This window comes from Drosophila santomea, chromosome 2R (genome assembly GCF_016746245.2).
Source record: "Drosophila santomea strain STO CAGO 1482 chromosome 2R, Prin_Dsan_1.1, whole genome shotgun sequence".
Taxonomy (NCBI): domain Eukaryota; kingdom Metazoa; phylum Arthropoda; class Insecta; order Diptera; family Drosophilidae; genus Drosophila; species Drosophila santomea.
Window position 1 is genome coordinate 15514300 of NC_053017.2, and position 17272 is coordinate 15531571.

The 17272-nt window shown below is 46.7% G+C and overlaps 11 protein-coding genes across 13 annotated transcripts; 1 reads left to right on the forward strand and 10 right to left on the reverse strand.

Annotated features, from left to right (window-relative positions):
• Positions 1–11: 11 nt before the first annotated feature.
• Positions 12–1646, reverse strand: LOC120445620 (cyclin-dependent kinase 9). Its single transcript, XM_039626133.2, has 4 exons — positions 1349–1646; positions 1202–1286; positions 885–1142; positions 12–819 (listed from the first exon to the last, which is right to left on the reverse strand). Exons 1-4 carry the CDS (start codon positions 1531–1533, stop codon positions 133–135), a joined length of 1215 nt encoding a protein of 404 aa, XP_039482067.1. The 5' UTR covers positions 1534–1646; the 3' UTR covers positions 12–132.
• A 71-nt stretch (positions 1647–1717) lies between these two features.
• LOC120445622 (28S ribosomal protein S15, mitochondrial) lies at positions 1718–2812 on the forward strand. The gene is made up of 3 exons (XM_039626135.1): positions 1718–2000; positions 2061–2194; positions 2252–2812. Exons 1-3 carry the CDS (start codon positions 1795–1797, stop codon positions 2752–2754), a joined length of 843 nt encoding a protein of 280 aa, XP_039482069.1. The 5' UTR covers positions 1718–1794; the 3' UTR covers positions 2755–2812.
• LOC120445621 (zinc finger Ran-binding domain-containing protein 2) lies at positions 2803–4102 on the reverse strand. The gene is made up of 3 exons (XM_039626134.1): positions 3859–4102; positions 3465–3781; positions 2803–3409 (listed from the first exon to the last, which is right to left on the reverse strand). Exons 1-3 carry the CDS (start codon positions 3945–3947, stop codon positions 2967–2969), a joined length of 849 nt encoding a protein of 282 aa, XP_039482068.1. The 5' UTR covers positions 3948–4102; the 3' UTR covers positions 2803–2966.
• A 371-nt stretch (positions 4103–4473) lies between these two features.
• On the reverse strand, positions 4474–5401 carry LOC120444536 (40S ribosomal protein S24). Its single transcript, XM_039624283.2, has 2 exons — positions 5288–5401; positions 4474–5052 (listed from the first exon to the last, which is right to left on the reverse strand). Exon 2 carries the CDS (start codon positions 5040–5042, stop codon positions 4647–4649), a length of 396 nt encoding a protein of 131 aa, XP_039480217.1. The 5' UTR covers positions 5043–5052; positions 5288–5401; the 3' UTR covers positions 4474–4646.
• Positions 5402–5799: 398 nt separating this feature from the next.
• LOC120444538 (UDP-glycosyltransferase UGT5) lies at positions 5800–8041 on the reverse strand. 2 transcript variants are annotated; one of them, XM_039624286.1, is made up of 4 exons: positions 7882–8041; positions 7574–7735; positions 7419–7506; positions 5800–7355 (listed from the first exon to the last, which is right to left on the reverse strand). In XM_039624286.1, exons 1-4 carry the CDS (start codon positions 7882–7884, stop codon positions 6019–6021), a joined length of 1590 nt encoding a protein of 529 aa, XP_039480220.1. In that variant the 5' UTR covers positions 7885–8041; the 3' UTR covers positions 5800–6018. The 2 variants fall into 2 exon arrangements, with proteins under 2 accessions (XP_039480220.1, XP_039480219.1); XM_039624285.1 differs by having other exon boundaries at positions 7870–8033.
• A 925-nt stretch (positions 8042–8966) lies between these two features.
• LOC120444541 (peptidyl-prolyl cis-trans isomerase 6) lies at positions 8967–10423 on the reverse strand. The gene is made up of 3 exons (XM_039624290.2): positions 10244–10423; positions 9979–10103; positions 8967–9576 (listed from the first exon to the last, which is right to left on the reverse strand). The coding sequence occupies exons 1-3, from the start codon at positions 10331–10333 to the stop codon at positions 9174–9176; spliced, it is 618 nt and encodes a 205-aa protein (XP_039480224.1). The 5' UTR covers positions 10334–10423; the 3' UTR covers positions 8967–9173.
• A 376-nt stretch (positions 10424–10799) lies between these two features.
• On the reverse strand, positions 10800–11531 carry LOC120444887. The gene is made up of 2 exons (XM_039624871.1): positions 11465–11531; positions 10800–11399 (listed from the first exon to the last, which is right to left on the reverse strand). The coding sequence occupies exons 1-2, from the start codon at positions 11528–11530 to the stop codon at positions 10800–10802; spliced, it is 666 nt and encodes a 221-aa protein (XP_039480805.1). The 5' UTR covers position 11531.
• Positions 11532–12002: 471 nt separating this feature from the next.
• Positions 12003–12940, reverse strand: LOC120444542. Its single transcript, XM_039624291.1, has 3 exons — positions 12834–12940; positions 12413–12621; positions 12003–12355 (listed from the first exon to the last, which is right to left on the reverse strand). Exons 2-3 carry the CDS (start codon positions 12589–12591, stop codon positions 12073–12075), a joined length of 462 nt encoding a protein of 153 aa, XP_039480225.1. The 5' UTR covers positions 12592–12621; positions 12834–12940; the 3' UTR covers positions 12003–12072.
• LOC120444544 lies at positions 12830–13196 on the reverse strand. The gene has a single exon (XM_039624292.1). It carries the CDS (start codon positions 13115–13117, stop codon positions 12932–12934), a length of 186 nt encoding a protein of 61 aa, XP_039480226.1. The 5' UTR covers positions 13118–13196; the 3' UTR covers positions 12830–12931.
• Positions 13197–13237: 41 nt separating this feature from the next.
• On the reverse strand, positions 13238–14760 carry LOC120444540. 2 transcript variants are annotated; one of them, XM_039624288.2, is made up of 3 exons: positions 14268–14621; positions 13549–13860; positions 13238–13485 (listed from the first exon to the last, which is right to left on the reverse strand). In XM_039624288.2, the coding sequence occupies exons 1-3, from the start codon at positions 14594–14596 to the stop codon at positions 13341–13343; spliced, it is 786 nt and encodes a 261-aa protein (XP_039480222.1). In that variant the 5' UTR covers positions 14597–14621; the 3' UTR covers positions 13238–13340. The 2 variants fall into 2 exon arrangements, with proteins under 2 accessions (XP_039480222.1, XP_039480223.1); XM_039624289.2 differs by lacking the exons at positions 13238–13485; positions 13549–13860 and adding an exon at positions 13894–14203 and having other exon boundaries at positions 14268–14760.
• A 216-nt stretch (positions 14761–14976) lies between these two features.
• Positions 14977–17099, reverse strand: LOC120444539 (probable cytochrome P450 6d2). Its single transcript, XM_039624287.1, has 4 exons — positions 16287–17099; positions 15787–16232; positions 15479–15727; positions 14977–15415 (listed from the first exon to the last, which is right to left on the reverse strand). Exons 1-4 carry the CDS (start codon positions 16964–16966, stop codon positions 15252–15254), a joined length of 1539 nt encoding a protein of 512 aa, XP_039480221.1. The 5' UTR covers positions 16967–17099; the 3' UTR covers positions 14977–15251.
• Between the last annotated feature and the right edge of the window lie 173 nt (positions 17100–17272).

Below are 17272 nucleotides of genomic sequence, written 5' to 3' on the forward strand. Positions count from 1 at the left end.
ACATGTAGGTATACTTGGAGCAAGCGCTAATGCAAATGCCAATATTTGTATTGTTCACTAACCTAATCGTCTAACACTAGTTGAAGTTGATAAACTAATAGTACAAAATCGGGTGCGTACACCTCTGGCAGTCTACCAAACCCGGTCAATCATACTGTTGTCCTGGGGCTTCTGGTTCATGGTGGTCAGTTGCTGGTGATAGTTGCGCATCTGGTTGCTGCGACGTGGCTGCGCCAGGTACTCAAACATGCTCTGCAGGTGCTGGGACAACATCTTGCTCAAGTCGCTGGGCATGGGATCCGTCCAGAAGAAATCATGGTTCAGAGCTGTGTCCGCATCGATTCGTTTCTTGGGATCAAGCGTCAGCAACTTGTCCAACAGATCACAGCCGGTTTGATCCTTGACATACGGACGCAGGCGTTCCTTGACTCTACGCTTCTGGTTCTTTGGCAGCTCAATAGATTTGTACAGCTCCAGCTCCTCCACTCCCGGCCACACGTCCGGTGTAAAGGAGCCGCACAGCTGCGAGATGAAGGTAAGCTGCTGCTGCTCCGTATTGCCTTGCATGATGGGCGAGCGAGTCCACATCTCTGCCATTATGCAGCCGGCTCCCCACATGTCCACGGGCGGACCGTAGTTGCGGTCACCCAGCAGCAGCTCCGGTGGCCGGTACCACAAGGTTACAACGCGATTTGTATAGCGATTCTTACTCTCGTTCTTTGGAATGCTAAATGCACGGGCCAAGCCGAAATCAGCCAGTTTCAGGATGCCATGCTTGGTAATCAGCACATTGGCAGCTTTCATGTCTCGGTGCAGGATCTAGTAATGCACAATAAAAGATAATTACATGTAAAACCAAAGCTTTGCTTTAGGTTATGACTCACCTTGTTGCTGTGGATGTAGTACAAACCATTCAACAGCTGCTGCATAACCTTCTTGATCTCGCCCAGGCTGAACTTGACGTTCATGTTGGACAGCAGACCTGCCAAATCGTGTTCGCAGAAATCAAAGACCAAATAGAAGGTGGATCTGTAACCATTCGTGGCGGTGGCCTTGGTGCGGCAGATCTCGATCAGGTTCACCACGTTCTCGTGCTTCAGCAGCTGCAGGATGCGGATCTCTCGCAGAGCCGTGATGGGAAACTAGGAGAGCACATATATAAATTAGGAATTCCTCTCTTAAGATGTTGCTTATCACGCACGCCCTCCTTTTCGTTATCCATCAGCACCTTCTTCATGGCCACAAACTTCTTGTTGCCATTCTTCTCGCGAGCCTTAAAGACCTCCCTGAAATGGAAGGATTATGGTTTAGGTGTTCAAAGTTAGTGATCATCAATTTAAAGACCTACCCAAATGTGCCCTGGCCAATTTTGGCCACCTTTTCGTATTTGTTGCTCTCGTCGCAGTAGGGAAAGTCGTAGTCCTCGATGTACTTCTGTTTCTCCATCAGGGACATCGTGCGCGACGAGCTGGAGCCCACGTTGGAGGGCGTCGACCCTGAAGGCTGCTGGAGCATGTGGGACATGTGCGCCATGGTTAAATTTGCCTCTATTTGTACAGTTTTCACAATCCCAGTTCCGCGAGATGCCGACAGTCGAAAAGAAAGAAACCAGCAACAATTGGTGTTGCTACAGCTGTTGGATAAGTAATACTGGTGTGCACACACTGCCGATGCACATCGATAAGAAATCGATATGTCAAACAGCTGTGCAGCAATCACTTTTCGATTGTTGGTATACACTGGCCAAGTGATATAACCTAGCCAAAATTTGGCCAACAAATAATAGCCGATTTAATGAATAAACTGTTGAATATAGCCCAGGCAGGGCATCGCCAGTTTGTCCGGGAATATGCATTCAAGTCGGACCTGAAAATCAAATGGGTGCGCCCAGAGAAGATTGCGTGCTTTAAGCCCGAGAAGAGTGGCGACCTGGCGAAGCTGCCTCCTCTGAAAGCCGATGAACTGCTGCCGGAATTCAGGGACTGCAAGGAACTGGACAAGTATGTTGCAGTATTTTGCAAATATAATCGTTTATTAATACCATCACACCATTGTTATAGAGCCGACGAGTCTGTTAAATCTTTGTTCAAACTTAGCAACAATGCCAGTTACCTGACCACAAAATTCTACCGCGATGAGATGGTCAAGGAGGTGCAAAGACATGCCCAGGATTTCGGCTCAATGGAGGCCAAATGTACGTACCTCTGCGAAGTGCACTTCTAGCAGTTGCCCTAATTCACCCTCTTTTTAGTGGCAAAAATGACAGCAGTGATCCGCCGCTACCAGGAGCACATGGACGAGCATCCCCGCGACAAGATGATCAAGGTGCGACTCAAGGAGCTCATCGACAAACGCAAGAAGTTCCTCAAGTACTTGAGACGTTGGGACTATCCTCGCTTCGAGTGGATTCTTGAGAAGCTCGACTTGGTGTACAAGCCACCGCCCGCACATTTCCACTGGATTACCCGCAAGGAGTCCCTGCAAAAGTTGACCAACACTTACTGCGAAAACCTAAAGGAAGAGCGACTGGAGGCCTACCATAAGCAGCTGCAGGCCCAGCAAATTCCCTTCCTTGAGGAGGCCATCAAGAAGATGCAGTTCGTGCGGCAGGAGCAGATATCCTGCGATGTTCCCGTAACCGTGACCGAAGAGCAGATCGCCGACTCAAAAAGGCAGCTGGAAATGCTGAAGGAGCTGCAGCAGGCAGAGGAAGCCGCCAGCAACAAGAAACAAAACGAGGATGGCTTTAATTAGGCCCGATTCTTTAATGTTACGGTGTCTTACAATAAATGTAAATGCTGGTGTTCTTAAATTATATGTTTTATTATACTTTAAACGTTAGACTGGACATCGTACCATAAGTCATGATCATCTGAGCGCATACTGGCAAATAAATAAGAAGGCAAGCATGTTTGCCTTAGAGAAATGTGTAAAAACAGATGCATTTAAAGAGAAGTTCTTAGCAGCTAACGTCTGCTGGACGAGGCGGTTTTCCGCCTGCCACCGCTGCTGGAGCTACTCGAGCTGCTCGACGAAGAGTCGCTGGAGCTGGACGAACTCGACGACGACGAGGAAGACACGGAAGAGGTAGAGTCGCGTGAGGTACGCTTGCGCTCCTTGTCGCCATTGCCAGTGGCCTCTTTGTTCTTCACATCTGTGGAAGTGACTTCTTCGTCGCCCCAGAGATCGTACTTTGACAGATCCTCGTCATCTCCCTCGTCGTCTTCCTCATCTTCTTCCTCCTCATTCCGCTGCTCATCTCGACTAGATCTTCGGGGCCTTTTGGAGTCCTCTCGATGCTCGCCGTGCTTTCGCTTCTTGCGACGTCCGAACTCATCGTACTCGCTGTCCGAATCCTGACGATCCTTGTACTCTACCACGCCGCGATCATTGTATCCACCGCCAAAGCCTTCAAATACATGGTTAAGTGGGTTTTGAAGCGAAAGAGGCTTCTATGGACTTACCAGTCCGCTCCTCCACATCCGAGAACTTTGGAGCGTTGCACATATTGCAGGTTTGGCGACGGGCCCAGTTCACATTGGCGCACTTGCTGCACTGCCAATCCTCGGCGCTGAACAAGCCCCGCGACTTGTCGGCCGCCGCCTTGCCGATCTCGGTGCCCAGCTTCTTTTTGCTCGAGCTGCTGCTACTGCTGCTGCTCCCGTTGCCGCGTTCCCGCTCCCGGTCTCGATCCCTGTCCCGGTCCGGCTTATCACTGCCATCGCGGTCCCGGTCGCATTTGTTGCACTGCAAACGGCGGGCGAAGTTGAGATGGCGACAACTGTAAAATCGTGGGAAAGATGAGACTCAAAGAACTTCACACTTGGCCGCTATCCCTGCATCTTTACGGGCACTCACTCGTAATCTGGGCAAATCCAATCGCCAGGCGAAGCGACGCCGCTGCTTCCCGCGGCCCCTGATGCCACGCCTCCATTAGAACTGGACATGTCTGGGCGTTGGCTGCGTCCTCTGCCAAAGGATAATGCTACTGGGCGTCCAAGTAATCCTCCTCAGGCCCTAGGAGCAGCATCTAACCGAGATTTTTCTTTTGCCAATATTATATTCTGTATACGGTACGAAATAGTGGTCAAAACATCGATGAAATTATCGATAGTCTGGCTCCAACAGCCACAATCGATTGCCCTTACTTAATCCCGATAGACCACATTTTGAAAATTGTATATGGGGTACTCTTAAATGTATTTTGGAATTTAATTCTAATTCAATTGAAATTATTAAGTGTTAGGTCGAATTTTCAACTCTTTTGCAATAAATTAAGTACCAACAACAGAGATTTCCAATTTGGAGACATTTTTCCTAGCCAAATTAGTTACTTACGGAGTACAATAGATTTAATAGATAAACAAGAGCTATTGGCAATATGTGATTGTGGTCCAGACACCATAAAGCCAACTATAATTAAATAACTACTTGCACTCGCGTCTTTCCCAGATAATCAACAACGGAAACTTGTATACTTTTAGAGTTTTATTTCCTTAGTTTACAAACAAAAGCCGCTCCAAAAGTAAACACTGATTTTGTTTTGTCGGTTGTTGAATGGTTGGTAAAGAAGTTTGACTAACGCATAACCAGCAGCTTTTGGGAATAGCAGGGGATGCCTGCAGACGTGCTTTCCTCCATCAAGCTTACTTCTTGCCAGTACCGATCTTGGCCTTGGCAGTACCGCGCACCTTCTTCATCCTGTTGCGACGCTCCTTACGCTGCTTGCGGGTCTGCTTCTTCTGCTCGAAGAGGCCGTGACGGGCAAGGCGGTACTTGGGCTCGAACTTCTTGGCGAAGTCCAGGGTGTCGTAGATGAGGGCAAAGCCGGTGGAGCGGCCGCCACCGAAGTTGGTGCGGAATCCGAATGCGAAAACCACATCGGGGGTGACCTTGTACATGGCGGCAAGCTTCTCGCGGACCTCGGTCTTGTTTACCGACGACAATCCTGGGTGCAGGACATCGCAGACCATCTGTTTCCTGGCGAGCAGGCGGTTGGTCATGAACTTGCGGGTGCGGATGGTAGCGGTTGTACCGGACATTTTGACGGAGCTGCAATATAATGGTTTGGTATTAGCTTGGGCCTTTCATTCAAATTGTTTCATTGTTTTTGTCGCCACCGAGCTGAACAACATAACCTCACTGGCCGTGGGTGCTCCATCTCTCCACGTGTGAGATGTTTCTGGGCCCAATGGCCGCTCACGGACACTGCCCTCAATCACGGAGCTATGGGCACTCTGCTGGCGGTCTTTGTCTGCATTTTTAAACAGTTCTGAGGGTTAGTTACCTTTTAAAACACTTGAAAAGGTTTTAAACACGTCGTTTTGCGAACGCGATTTAGTAGAAAGGAAGATGGCCGTTTCAGCGATGGAAGAAATGGCGATGATTCGATACTTTCGATATTTTTAGAAATATGGCAGCGCCCGTATTTTTCGCGCAATCCTTGTTGCCAGATCGTAGCGTAAATTTAAAATATATTTATGAAAAGGTCTTAAATAAGTTATTTAAATCTAATTAATTGTTACATTTTCTACGTTTATGACAATATTATTTTTTTATCAAGTAACTAAATAGCCTTAAAGGCATGATAACAGTCCATTCATAAAATTCTTTACGCAACGGTAAAAACATTTTTTTTTGGTTTTTTAGCGTCAAATTGAAGATCAATTTGCTATTTAGTCAATTTTTTTAGTCTTTGTACCCAAAACAGCTGCAGCCGTAAAATTAATTGGTAGAAAACATATGGCAATTAAAGAATAAAAAAACCATCAATGATTCAGACTTTACAAATAGATGCAATTAAATGTATATGTATAACAATTATTTATTGGATGTTTTATACCCGCATTATATCTATAGTTAGTTTCTGTAAAAAAGAAGTAAACACATCTTGACTTTCTTGAATGGCAGAACCCAACTTTTTGTTGATTCAGCTTTTCTTTTACTCATTTCCTTGGGAATGCAATCTTATATTGCATCAAAAACTGCCCAATGTGCACTTTATTTAAGAAATTAAACCTAATTTACTTTGGTTGACTTGGAATTGTTTTTCTTATTCCAAATGTAAATGCCGCCGAAACTCAGGGCCGCCAGCAAGGTTACGATTAGGGTAGCTACTCCGGCATAGAAAACGAAGAGGTCGAACAGGTGCAGCTGGCAGGAGGAGATTCCAATACCACGGGTCCTCAGAGCCGCTCCTCCCTTGTGCCGGGCCACGTAGTTCACCCAGAAGAGAGCGCTGGCCAGAGCGCCAAGGGGACGGTCCCTGAACTCCAGGGACACCTCCCGGATGGTCAACTGGAAGTGTGACTCGCGGAGTAGCCTGTCCACTGCCCAGTTTAATGACTCAGTAGTCACATTGCCCCCCTCCAGCTGTAGACCCACTCCCAATCGCACGGCCAGCTCCATGTTCCGCCTTTCGTGCAGGAATAGGGGCACTCCCAGAATGGGTACATTGCGCATGATGCCCTCCTGCAAGTTCAGGAGGTCTCCATTGGTTAGGAAAGCCTTGACTCTCGGGTGCGCCAGGATGTCTATCTGCGGCACAGCATGCTGAATCATCACGTTCTTTGGCAATCCCTCCAGAGTCTTGACGTCGTGACAGGTCCAGATTATGCTCTGCTTTCTGGCGGAGAAGAAGGCAAACAGGGTATCGAGTTTCTCCTTGGGTAACTGGCCACAAGCCTGTTCGTTTCCCAGTTGAACGTAGATGACTCCAGGACGCGCCTCCTCCAGGAAGCGCTTCACATTCCAGGGCAGCTCCTTGGGACCCCGGATGTGAAGTCCACCGGCTGGAACTATCTGTTGGATACTAACTCTGGGAGTTATCAGTGGCACATGACTATTGAGCAGCAGCACGGATAGCTGGCTGGCCTGCAGCTCGGAGATCGAGCTCTGCAGCTTAAAGTACTTGGTCACCAATTGCTCCTGACCGCCGTAGTGATCCTTAATGAACTGCTTACGGCGAGCAATACATGTACGGATATTTCCCAATCGCTCAGAGAAGCCCATTTGGGGCTGATCCCGCTCAAAATCGATGGGTGAACAAGCGGCGGGTACCAGTGCCTCCTGAACGGCATCCATATAGTTGCCGAAATCCGTGGAAATAATGCCAACAACAGGTCGCTGATGAAGAGCTCCAAGTGCCAACAGAGCCTCCGTGTAGAAATAGTCCACTAGGATCACATCGAAATCGAACTCAAGGTAGGACATCTTCAGCAGCTTTTGGATGGGCTCCTGGGAGAGGAAGTGGTCCAACGCCCGGGCTCCAACGCTGGCCAATGACTGGCGGAGTTTCTCCAACGGTAGGCGACCAAGATCGGCGAGGTTTCCCTTGGGTGCCGCCAGATTTTGCACTGTTTGTGGGTTAATATACATATATTACTTTTGTGACTAATCTTCTCCAGAAGCTTACTTACACTCGCTCCAAAAGGGGAATTCCGCTGTCACCGTTTCGGTAACATTATCCAGTGACTCGCCCAAACCATGACCAGTATAGACTTCAATCTGTTTAGAAATTCGAATGACTTTCGTTTGATATCTATTGGTTTTGAAAAGGAGCACTGTCACTTACTGTGTGCTCTCGATTGGCCAATTCGGTGACCAGAGTCCGCATCACCGCAAAGTGACCCTCGTTGACATGCGGAAATAGTACCAGGATCTTGGCTGCCTGTGTCATCTGCCCCAAGGCTAGTCCCAAAAGGGCCACAAAGATCCAACTATTCCATTGAGATTCCTATGGTTTTGCATACACACAATGAATTAGGTCATTTTCGAATGTACACATCATCGAATAGAAGACGATCTCTTATCAGTCTTCCAGCAGCTTCGAAACTATTTAGATGACACTTTTTCCGGAACCTCTTTTACCGGTCTACCAACCATATTCCCTATTATCAACGATCAGTTAGGGATTGTAGTTAAGTTCCGGCCGTATTGCAATTGCATTTGCCGGTAAACTCTTCCGGTTGTATTGAGTATACGAATCAGACTGAACTTATCGCTCCCTGCTCCTTGACTCCCCCCACAAAAACAAAACACTCAACTGATTGCTCTCGGGTATATAATCTTAGAAGTACGTCCAGAAATTCTGTGGTCACTGGAACATGTGTGGCACATGAGATTGCCACCAGACCCCAATACACATGCCAGCCATATAGATCCTATTGCTTTCATTAATGTATACACAGCGATTGTGGGGCCTGTGAAAGGGGTACAATTGCACATATGTACATATGTATGTTCTTATTTGTATATACACATATGTATGTATATGATTCCCCCATTTGAGCGATATGAGATCGTCTCTTGAGTTGTTGGTTTCTCTCGCTCTAAACAAAAGATTGGGGAAGTGAAGTCTAAGGATTGGCAGACATATGCATAACTAGAAAATGCTTTTGTGTTTGAGTGCATTCGCTAATTGCTAAAGTTGCCAACTCACTATTGTCTGGTAGCAGACAAAAGTGCTATATATATTTAGTTACTAGAGGGATGGTTTCGGGCTTTCACCTCTAAATACATGTATATAGTACGAAATATAAGCCAAAAAAGATACCTAATATTGGTGAATTGACCAAATTAACTTCTGCAGAGACAGTCCCGCACCTGTTCATTCAAATCATATCCAATTATTTCCCAGCAGACCCAAACAAACTGAACAAATAAATAAACGCACTCGTCAGTTTGTTGTTTAAATTGTCGCAAGTGTGTAAATCAGAAAAATGTGACGAACCGAGCGTTGTTTATCAACAACAAAGCGAACAGCACAAGATGGGCAATCTAAATCGAGAACGGCAGAACATACAAAGGCAAACAAATTGGCGAAGAAGGCACAAACCGGTTGCCACTAAGGGAAGTCGGGAAGTCAGAGCCAAAAGAAAGCGGCGTTGGAAGGGGTTCCAAAACCGGTTCATTGAACCTGCACACCACCGGCATCATGGTATAGAGACACAGAATGATTCCAGCTCTTTATCACACACAATTCATTCTTTATTTATGCCATTTCTGATTTTTTTTTTTTTAGTTGAGCACAATTACTTGCTTACGGAACGAAATGTAAATAAACATGGCGAGCTATGGTAAATGCAAATGTCTGGAAAAATCGATTATGCGTTTATGCTTAATTCAAATCGGTTATGTTGCTGATGGATGAAAGGACTGCTCCCAAAACCAGTTTAGTCGGTGGCATCGGCCTTGGCCACGGAGAAGGCCTCCGAAACGGGCAGGGTGCCGCTGTTGGCGATGACCACATCCTTGACGGGACGATCACGGGCATCGGTGGCTGAGTTCTCGATCTGGCGCACCACATTCATGCCCGACAGGATCTTGCCGAAGACGACGTGGCGTCCATCCAGCCAGCTGGTCTGCTTGGTGGTGATGAAGAACTGCGATCCGTTGGTGTCCTTGCCAGCGTTGGCCATGCTCAGCCAGCCGGCGCCGTAGTGCTTCAGCTTGAAGTTCTCATCCTCGAAGCGCTCGCCATAGATGGAGCGTCCGCCGGTGCCGTCGCCCTTGGTGAAGTCACCGCCCTGGATCATGAAGTCCTTGATGATGCGGTGGAACTTGCTGCCCTTGTAGCTGCGGGGTTAAGAGCGGTGTATGGCGATCAGATTGGTGTTCCTTGTTTGTTTTTAAATTAGCAATAGAACACAATACATAAATACAAAAAGAGCACAATTGGGTTTTGAACTCGAACAAAATAACAATAAAACAAACGAATAAATTAAGAGAAAAAGCGTGAAGCATAGACTTAGCACTATTTGGCGTTCTTTGTTAACCCATTAGTGCCGACTATTGCCGAGCAGTGCTTTGTCAACTGCTGAATACGATTGGCCGCTCAAACGCCACGTAATTGCTTCAATCTGAGAGAACCGCTATAACCTACAAAGTGCCGCTAATCAGCGGCATAGCGGCGTAGCGGTAACTGGCACCCTAACTAGATTTGGGGTATTTTCGGCACTCAGGTACCCTACTACTCACCCTTCGCCCTGGGGCTTCAGCGCCAGCTCCTTGAAGTTCTCTACGGTCTTGGGAACCGTCTTGCCGAACAGACCGATCTCGACGCGGCCAGCGGGCTCACCGCCAATGGTGATGTCAAAGAACACCTACGCAATCGGAAGCGGTTTATAATTAACAAGTCATCTCACTTGATTTATGGCGCAGTGAATTTGTGTGTGTGTATGCATTTATATGGTATGTAGATGTGTGTGGAGAATGTAAGGACGAAAGTCCATGAAGCACCCACCTTATCGGTCACTTTGGGTCCCTTGCTATCGTCGGCAACAACGATGCCGGCCACCAGGGCCACCACGAAAACGGATAAGAACAGCTTCATCGTTCCAGAGATTCCCAGCGCTTCAGTTTATGGTTCAAACGACGTCGCCGATGGATATTTCCCGATTGAATTTTCGGTTTCTGTTAGTGATGTAAGAAAACTTTGTTGCATCTCCCAATCGATGGGTATAACGATACTTTCCATGTTTTTCTATGTTTTTGTCGAAATATCGATGCTTCAGTGTGACCATTCGATGGCAGCGTTGGTAAGCACATTTCGGATGGTCACACATTTTGGCGGAAAATTCGAAATTCATTTTTAAATAGCACAATATGAAAAGTTACAGAAGCTAAACGAACGAAGCAAATAATAGATGATTATTTACATAAATTCATTGTCAACATTTATTTTTTATTCAAAAGTATTAGTTACATTTTTCGTAGAAAAAAAGTTAGATAATCTGGAAGTTTTGTTTTACTGGTAAAGTTTTTAATAGTATTTTTTATTATTTTATTATTATAATATATTACAAGCCCAGTTCGCATATGAAATAGTTTTTAAAGTCGCAGTCCACTTCGTTCATTAAATGATTCGATTGTGAATCCAGTTGTATGCACATATTTTGAAAATTCTGATCAAATTCCACAAATTCTGCCTTTTCGTAGCTGCTGCCGAATACGTATGAGGCGTGCTCGCGGATGTTCGTCCAGTAATCTTTGTTTTGATCCAAGTTCGATCGTACAGATTCCCACACAGTTTGGGTTCGAGGACTAAACAGGACACCGCCCATTAGCTTACATTTGTACTGAGCGACCGGCCAGGTTTGCTTCTTAAAGTTCTCAATATAGTATGTCTTCGTTCCAATCGGTATGAATGCGGTACCCAAAGAAGTTTCTTCGCCAAGCGATTCAGTTTCCGCGGAAAATATGTTTTCACTGTTAGTTTCGATAAAGGGCCAAGCATTATCACCAGATATAGTAATTTTCGGTTCTATAACCAGGTTCTTTCTGTCCATCATCTCATACAAATCACTTAACTCATTTTCCACATTTTTTAGCCGAACTGAAATCATACTTATATCAGTGCCATCAGTATCAGCGGGATCATAGTATGATGATTCCGGGTGCTGTGTAATTTGGAATAGAATACAGTGGCGGATTATCTCATGTTGAGGAAATACAAAGTTCTTACGATATTCATGGCATGGATGTTTTGCCAAACAAGCCCAAAAATAAGGAGCACTAGAATGTGTCGCATGTTGTTTGCCTATCAAAACTGTACTAAACTATGCGGACTGCTGAGCTGAGTTTTTATAGCCACTCAGTACTTCAATATAGATTTATTTTTACTATTTTTCCATATAATATGTCAGAATCACATTCTTTTTTTTTTATAGATTTATTTTTACTATTTTTCCATAAAATATCGTAGAATCACATTCTTTCCAGTAAATAGGGATTACACTATATATGTACATGTAAAACGTTGATAAGTTTTTCCCTCAGTTACTTTAGTTCAATTCACACTAAATCATTATATTTCGAATAATGTAACATGTGTAATATGTTTTTCTTGGATTTCTAGAAAGAAGAGCGGCGGAGAAGATAATCATTCCATTGATTACGAGGACAAAGAGCTACAAGCTTAACCCACTAGTAAAGTTCATCTTAAAGATACGGATTTACAAATGAAGCAAAAAGGCAAAGTATTATTTATTTATTTATTTATTTACTGTTCTAAGCACAATAAAATAAAATGTTTAGTCGATGGTGTGAGTTAAAACAGCCGGAAGCACTTGATTATTGGTGTACTGCTATTTGCGTTTGGGATTTTTCCAGATCCTTGGCCGCTTTCTCTGCTCTCTTCTTCTCCCTGCTGGCCAGAACTTTCTCCCTGGATTTCTGTGCCCTTTCAGCGCAATCTTTGGGTCGTGTCTTCAGGGTCATCTCATCCACGGCCGCCTGTTTACGCGCCGATCTCGAAATGCAACGTTCCATGCAGCTGATGGGCACAAATCTTCCAATGAAACAGCCGCAGTGCGAACAATAGTGATTGATGTCCTGGCGGCCAGACCATTTTTTACTAAAATAAATTGAATATTACGAAAGATTTCGCCAACTCTATGGGCAGATGGGCAACCAAAGTTTTGTGAATCCCAGAAATCTCTGCAGGCAAGTGACCAACTCCAGTTGCACCACACTCGTGCCAGACTTCTCACACGAAGGACAATGAATCCAGGTGGACTCCTCCTTCAGGTATCCCACTTGTGGCTTGTGGCTGACGCTGATGGCCACAATCTGCGGTTCCTCTACGGTCATGATGCGAGTTCCAGCGAACACGAGCGGTGACTGAAAGACAGATCAAATTTGGAGAGATCATGGCAGATCATGGGAGATCATGGTTGATCAAGGGAGGGAAAAATCAAAATCGGAATCTCTCTGCCATTTGCTCTTAACCGAGGCGTTGGTCTGGTAATTAAGTCAACGCATGGAAATCAAATGAATTATTCTCTCTGCGTTACAGAGGCCATTGGATGTACAGTGCAAGAAATATGGCTTACATTTGATAGAAACTTTTATTTTATTGTATTTAAACAGGAGTACAAAACGGAGTTAATTCTGATGATGATTCGATGACATCTTCGTGGGTGCTGGGCAGCTAAAGTTGTGGACGTCGGTAAACGCCCAGGTACTCGCCGCAGGCACCACAGTGATGCCTCTTGGTGCAGCAACGCAGCCAGGATCGCACCACACGGGTCTTGGCCTTGGTCCTGCAATAAGGACACGTGATGTCGTTGGGGCCGGGACCCACGGCAAAGTAAAGTGGTTTCGGATCCTGAGCCATTAGCGCACCCAAAGATGTTGACTGTTTCGAAAACGAACGCAGACTGAGGCAGGCGAAGAGAAATTGTTGAAATAAAATGATCAAATGACTTGGAAAGAGAAAAAACTTGGACCCACAAGAGAGAGTATGATATTTTCGGTTTATTTTTGTGTTTTATGGTATTGCAGTGGGTGGGAAGTCGAGTGTCTTGCAGGAATTTCAATAAATATGCGAACAATGCTGCCTAGGCGGTGGTTGCCTTCAATTTGAGTGGCTGCCGCCTCTTCATAGAGCGTCCAAAGTAGCAGCCGCAATTGCCGCAGTAATGACTTCGATCCGTTTGCTTGCAGGGCACAAAGTAATTGAAGCAGCAGCAGCAACAGAAGGTCCTGCAAAAAGGATTTCAAAAGTATTCGTTTCACCGTGAAATATATGAAAATATAGAAACCCACACGAAGAGACAGCCCACAATGCGGTTTATCTCACTGGCCCACCACTTCAGATCATTCTGCACCACACTCAGATCCTTGATGCCGCACGCGGGGCACTTGATCTCCACGGGCTCGTGTGGCAGATTGAGAAAAGTGCCGGCCAGGGGCGTGGCAAAGTTCTCGTAGATCTTGCGCTCCTTTCGTTGCTCCAGAGCCTTGGCCTCCCGCTCCCTGATCTCCTGCTGCGTGGCCGCCTCCTTCTCCGGCAGCGTTGTCGTCATGATCGCTCCACAATCGAACTGAAAGCGAAACGCTGCCAAGCCAGCTGGCAACCTGTTTCGGAACTCACAAGTAGAAGAGGGTGCACAGAGAAAAAACATGTGTATTTCCCCAGAGTGGCAAAGAGCATGAGTTTGGGAAGAGCATGGAAAGAGCAGCGGTAGAAGTGATTTACAGTGTGTGTCTTTAATTGAGTTAGACGCGTAATAGAATTATAGAACACATAAAAATTTGGCATTAATTCTCGATTTAATTGGTGCGCTGAATGGGCTATTTGGCCTTGCGCTGGATTCCCACTTTGCCGCCACACGAGCTGCAATAGACGCCCTTGGTGGTCCACTCCCGATTGCATCCGCACCAGGTGCACACGCAGCAGATCCAAAAGAGCGGAAAGATGCTGCAATACGAGTGGCATAGTTGCTGCAAAGATCGAGATCCTAGACAGGGTGATATTCACTTACCAGGACAGCAGGCTGAGGCACAAACTGGCGTCCTTGCAGCTGGCTGCCCGCATCACCGCCGCCTGACTCCGTTCCCGGCAGAGTGGGCACAACAGCTTGTAGGTGGAGGGTCCAACGGCGTAGTACCGGATGGTTGGTTCCCGTTGGGAGGCGGAAACTGGAGCAGCCGACTGCTGGGGAATCAGCGTCACTTTCTCCGCCACATGATCATCGATGTAGGGCACCAGGCCATCCTCAACGACCACATTGGCAATGATATTCCTGGCACGTTCCTCTGCCGTGCCGGCGGGCACCAATCTCACCCGTAACCGCTCCACCTGCTGCTCCATGGTAACTGACTATCTGATCTCCGCCAGAGCAAGCGCAACTCATCAGCGAGCGCCGATCCGCCATCCGCCAGTCGTAAAAAGAGAATTCCTAAGAGAGATTCCCCGCTAGAGAAGAATTCGAACACGACCCTGGAGCTATGATGTCATCAGCAGCTATTCAGTGGATATTCATACGATGTGCGGCTTCTCAACCAGAACCAAATCGACAGCCAAACATGCGGTGAATATTTGTTTACCCAACATATAGAGCGGTCGCACCCAAAACCACATGGAAAACGTTTCGAAATTATTTCAGGAATTTCCTTTCGTGAGGGGATACTTCAAATGGCATAGTTTTTAAACACATAAAAAAATGCCATACATAGAATAAAAGGTGCAACTATAATTTATTTTCAGTGTGCTGCTATAGTTCGTAGAAACACGTTTAACCGGCAAAAACAGCTGATAACTACGATTGTTTATGTTTAGGCATTTGTTTATGTTTTTATGTGCTCAAACTGGCTTTGATTGTTGTTTCTCTTGATTGCAAACTGAGCTGAGAGCGAGCTTTTGAGCTTGGCAGAAGTTGAATAAAACAAACTTGTTATTTATTACAGTGTTTTATACACTCAAACTTATCAAACTCAGTATAGGCATTTGCTTAGTTATGTTTCATTTACTTTCTCTTGGTCAAGCGCAGCTTCAAAGGCTCCTTGGTCACCAAAACGGGAGCGGCATCGAAACGGAACTCCACCTCCTTGCGCGGAGACTGGATCAGATCGAAGTTGGCCAGCACCTTGGCCACCGCCACCTTGGAGTTCACTTTTCCCATGCGCAGAGCTGATTTTGAGATTAAGGATTAAGGGATGAGGATCATCAGTGGGCATGTTCCACCATCCTTACCTATGCAGTGCCTGGGACCCTCTCCAAAAGGCATGTAGGCGGCCTGGTCGTAGTTCATGGTGTCCGCATCGAAGCGGTGGGGATCGTAGCCATTGGGATTGGGAAAGTAGGCGGGATCACGCTGGATGCCAAAGAGCGAGATCAGAATGGGTGTGCCCTTGGTTATGATGTGGTCGGTTCCGGGCACTGGGTAATCTTCGGTGCACTCGCGATTGAGGAACGGTAGGCCGGGGTACTTGCGAATGGTTTCTGCAAACATACTGTGAGTTTAGGATCGGGGCAACTATGAGTGCTATGCGTGCACCCACCCATGATGCAGAGATCCAAGAACTTCAAATCCTGCACCGCCTCATAGGTGAACCTATCCTTGGGCTTCAGCTTGTGCTTCGCCAGCACTGCATCCACTTCCTCTCGCGCCTCCTGCAGCAATTCCGGGTACATGGACAGCTCGTAGAGGGTGAAAGCAGATGCAGCAGCTGTGGATTCCGAGCCCGCCACGTAGAAGAGGAATGCCTGGGCGGCAATCTTCTCGATCGACATGGACTTCAGCTGCTCCTGTGCAGTTTCCATGTCCCACACCTGGTCGTCGTCCTCGCCAATCTTGCCCGTATTTCGCAGGCGGATCAGCAGCTGCAGCATGTCCTTTCGCACCACGTTGTGCTTCTCCCGGAACTCGATTGTGCGCCTCATCATGTCGCGCAGGGATGTGAGGACACGGCTCTCGTAGCCCAGGCGATTCATCAGCTTGGCAATCCTGTGAAAAAGGAATATAAATCTGCCTATAAAAGTGGGTAATTTCCAAGCTCACGGTGGACAAATGAACATGGACATGTTGTGAATCTTCAGCAGCAGAGATTCATCCCTTGACGTAGAGCTGCTGATCTCACGAAACTCGTTCTTCGGATTGCTGAAGCTGTCTATCTCCAGGCCAAAAATGACCGATCCAATGATGTCCACCGCATAGGTGGTCATCACATCCTTGATCTCCACCTCGTCGCTTTGGTCCAGTGCTCCCTCCAAGTGCTGCACCAACTTAACGCCCACATCGTCGATGGTGCCGAACATGCCCTTAATTTTTCCAGAGGAGAACGATGGTGTGAGTTTCTGGCGCAGATTTCGCCATGAAGCACCTCGCAGATTAAAAAGGTTGGCGGACAAAGGATCCTTATTCTCGTCCACGTACACTCCGCGATCGTGGAAACTGGCGAAATCACTGGTCATGATCTGCCGAGCCAATTGTGCATCTCGGATCAGAATACTGCGCTTGTTCATCATGTATATGCCAACGATTTTGCCCTCGTGCCGGGCGTATATATCACCCAAAGCCATGCCCAAGCTACGTTCCTGCTTCATAACAGTGTCCATCACTCCGAAGGGTATCCTTGCCGGCTCCTCCTCGACTCCCAATCTCTGCCAGTGGCTGTAGTGTCGCCTCACATATCTGTACAGCAAACCCACGATGAGGATCGTCAGAAGAACAGCCCACATATCGAGGATCTTTTCCAGTGGAACAGCCACTTTTGGTATTGAGTGTATACAATTTCTGAAAGGGGTGAAATATTGGCGAACTCCTCGATGCACACCTTCCAAACTGTACACTTCTACTGCATGGGCTGCGTTCTCATATAGACGTAGAATCCCCGATAAGCGCTACGAACCAGCGATCAACTTTTTCTCCGGAATTTGCTGCTCTTCCAGCAAATTAACAAGTGACTTCTCAGCTGGAAAAAGCTTTCGACTCTTCAGGGAGCAGGGCGGCAAAAATACCCAAAGAGACTACCTGTTGAGCCAACT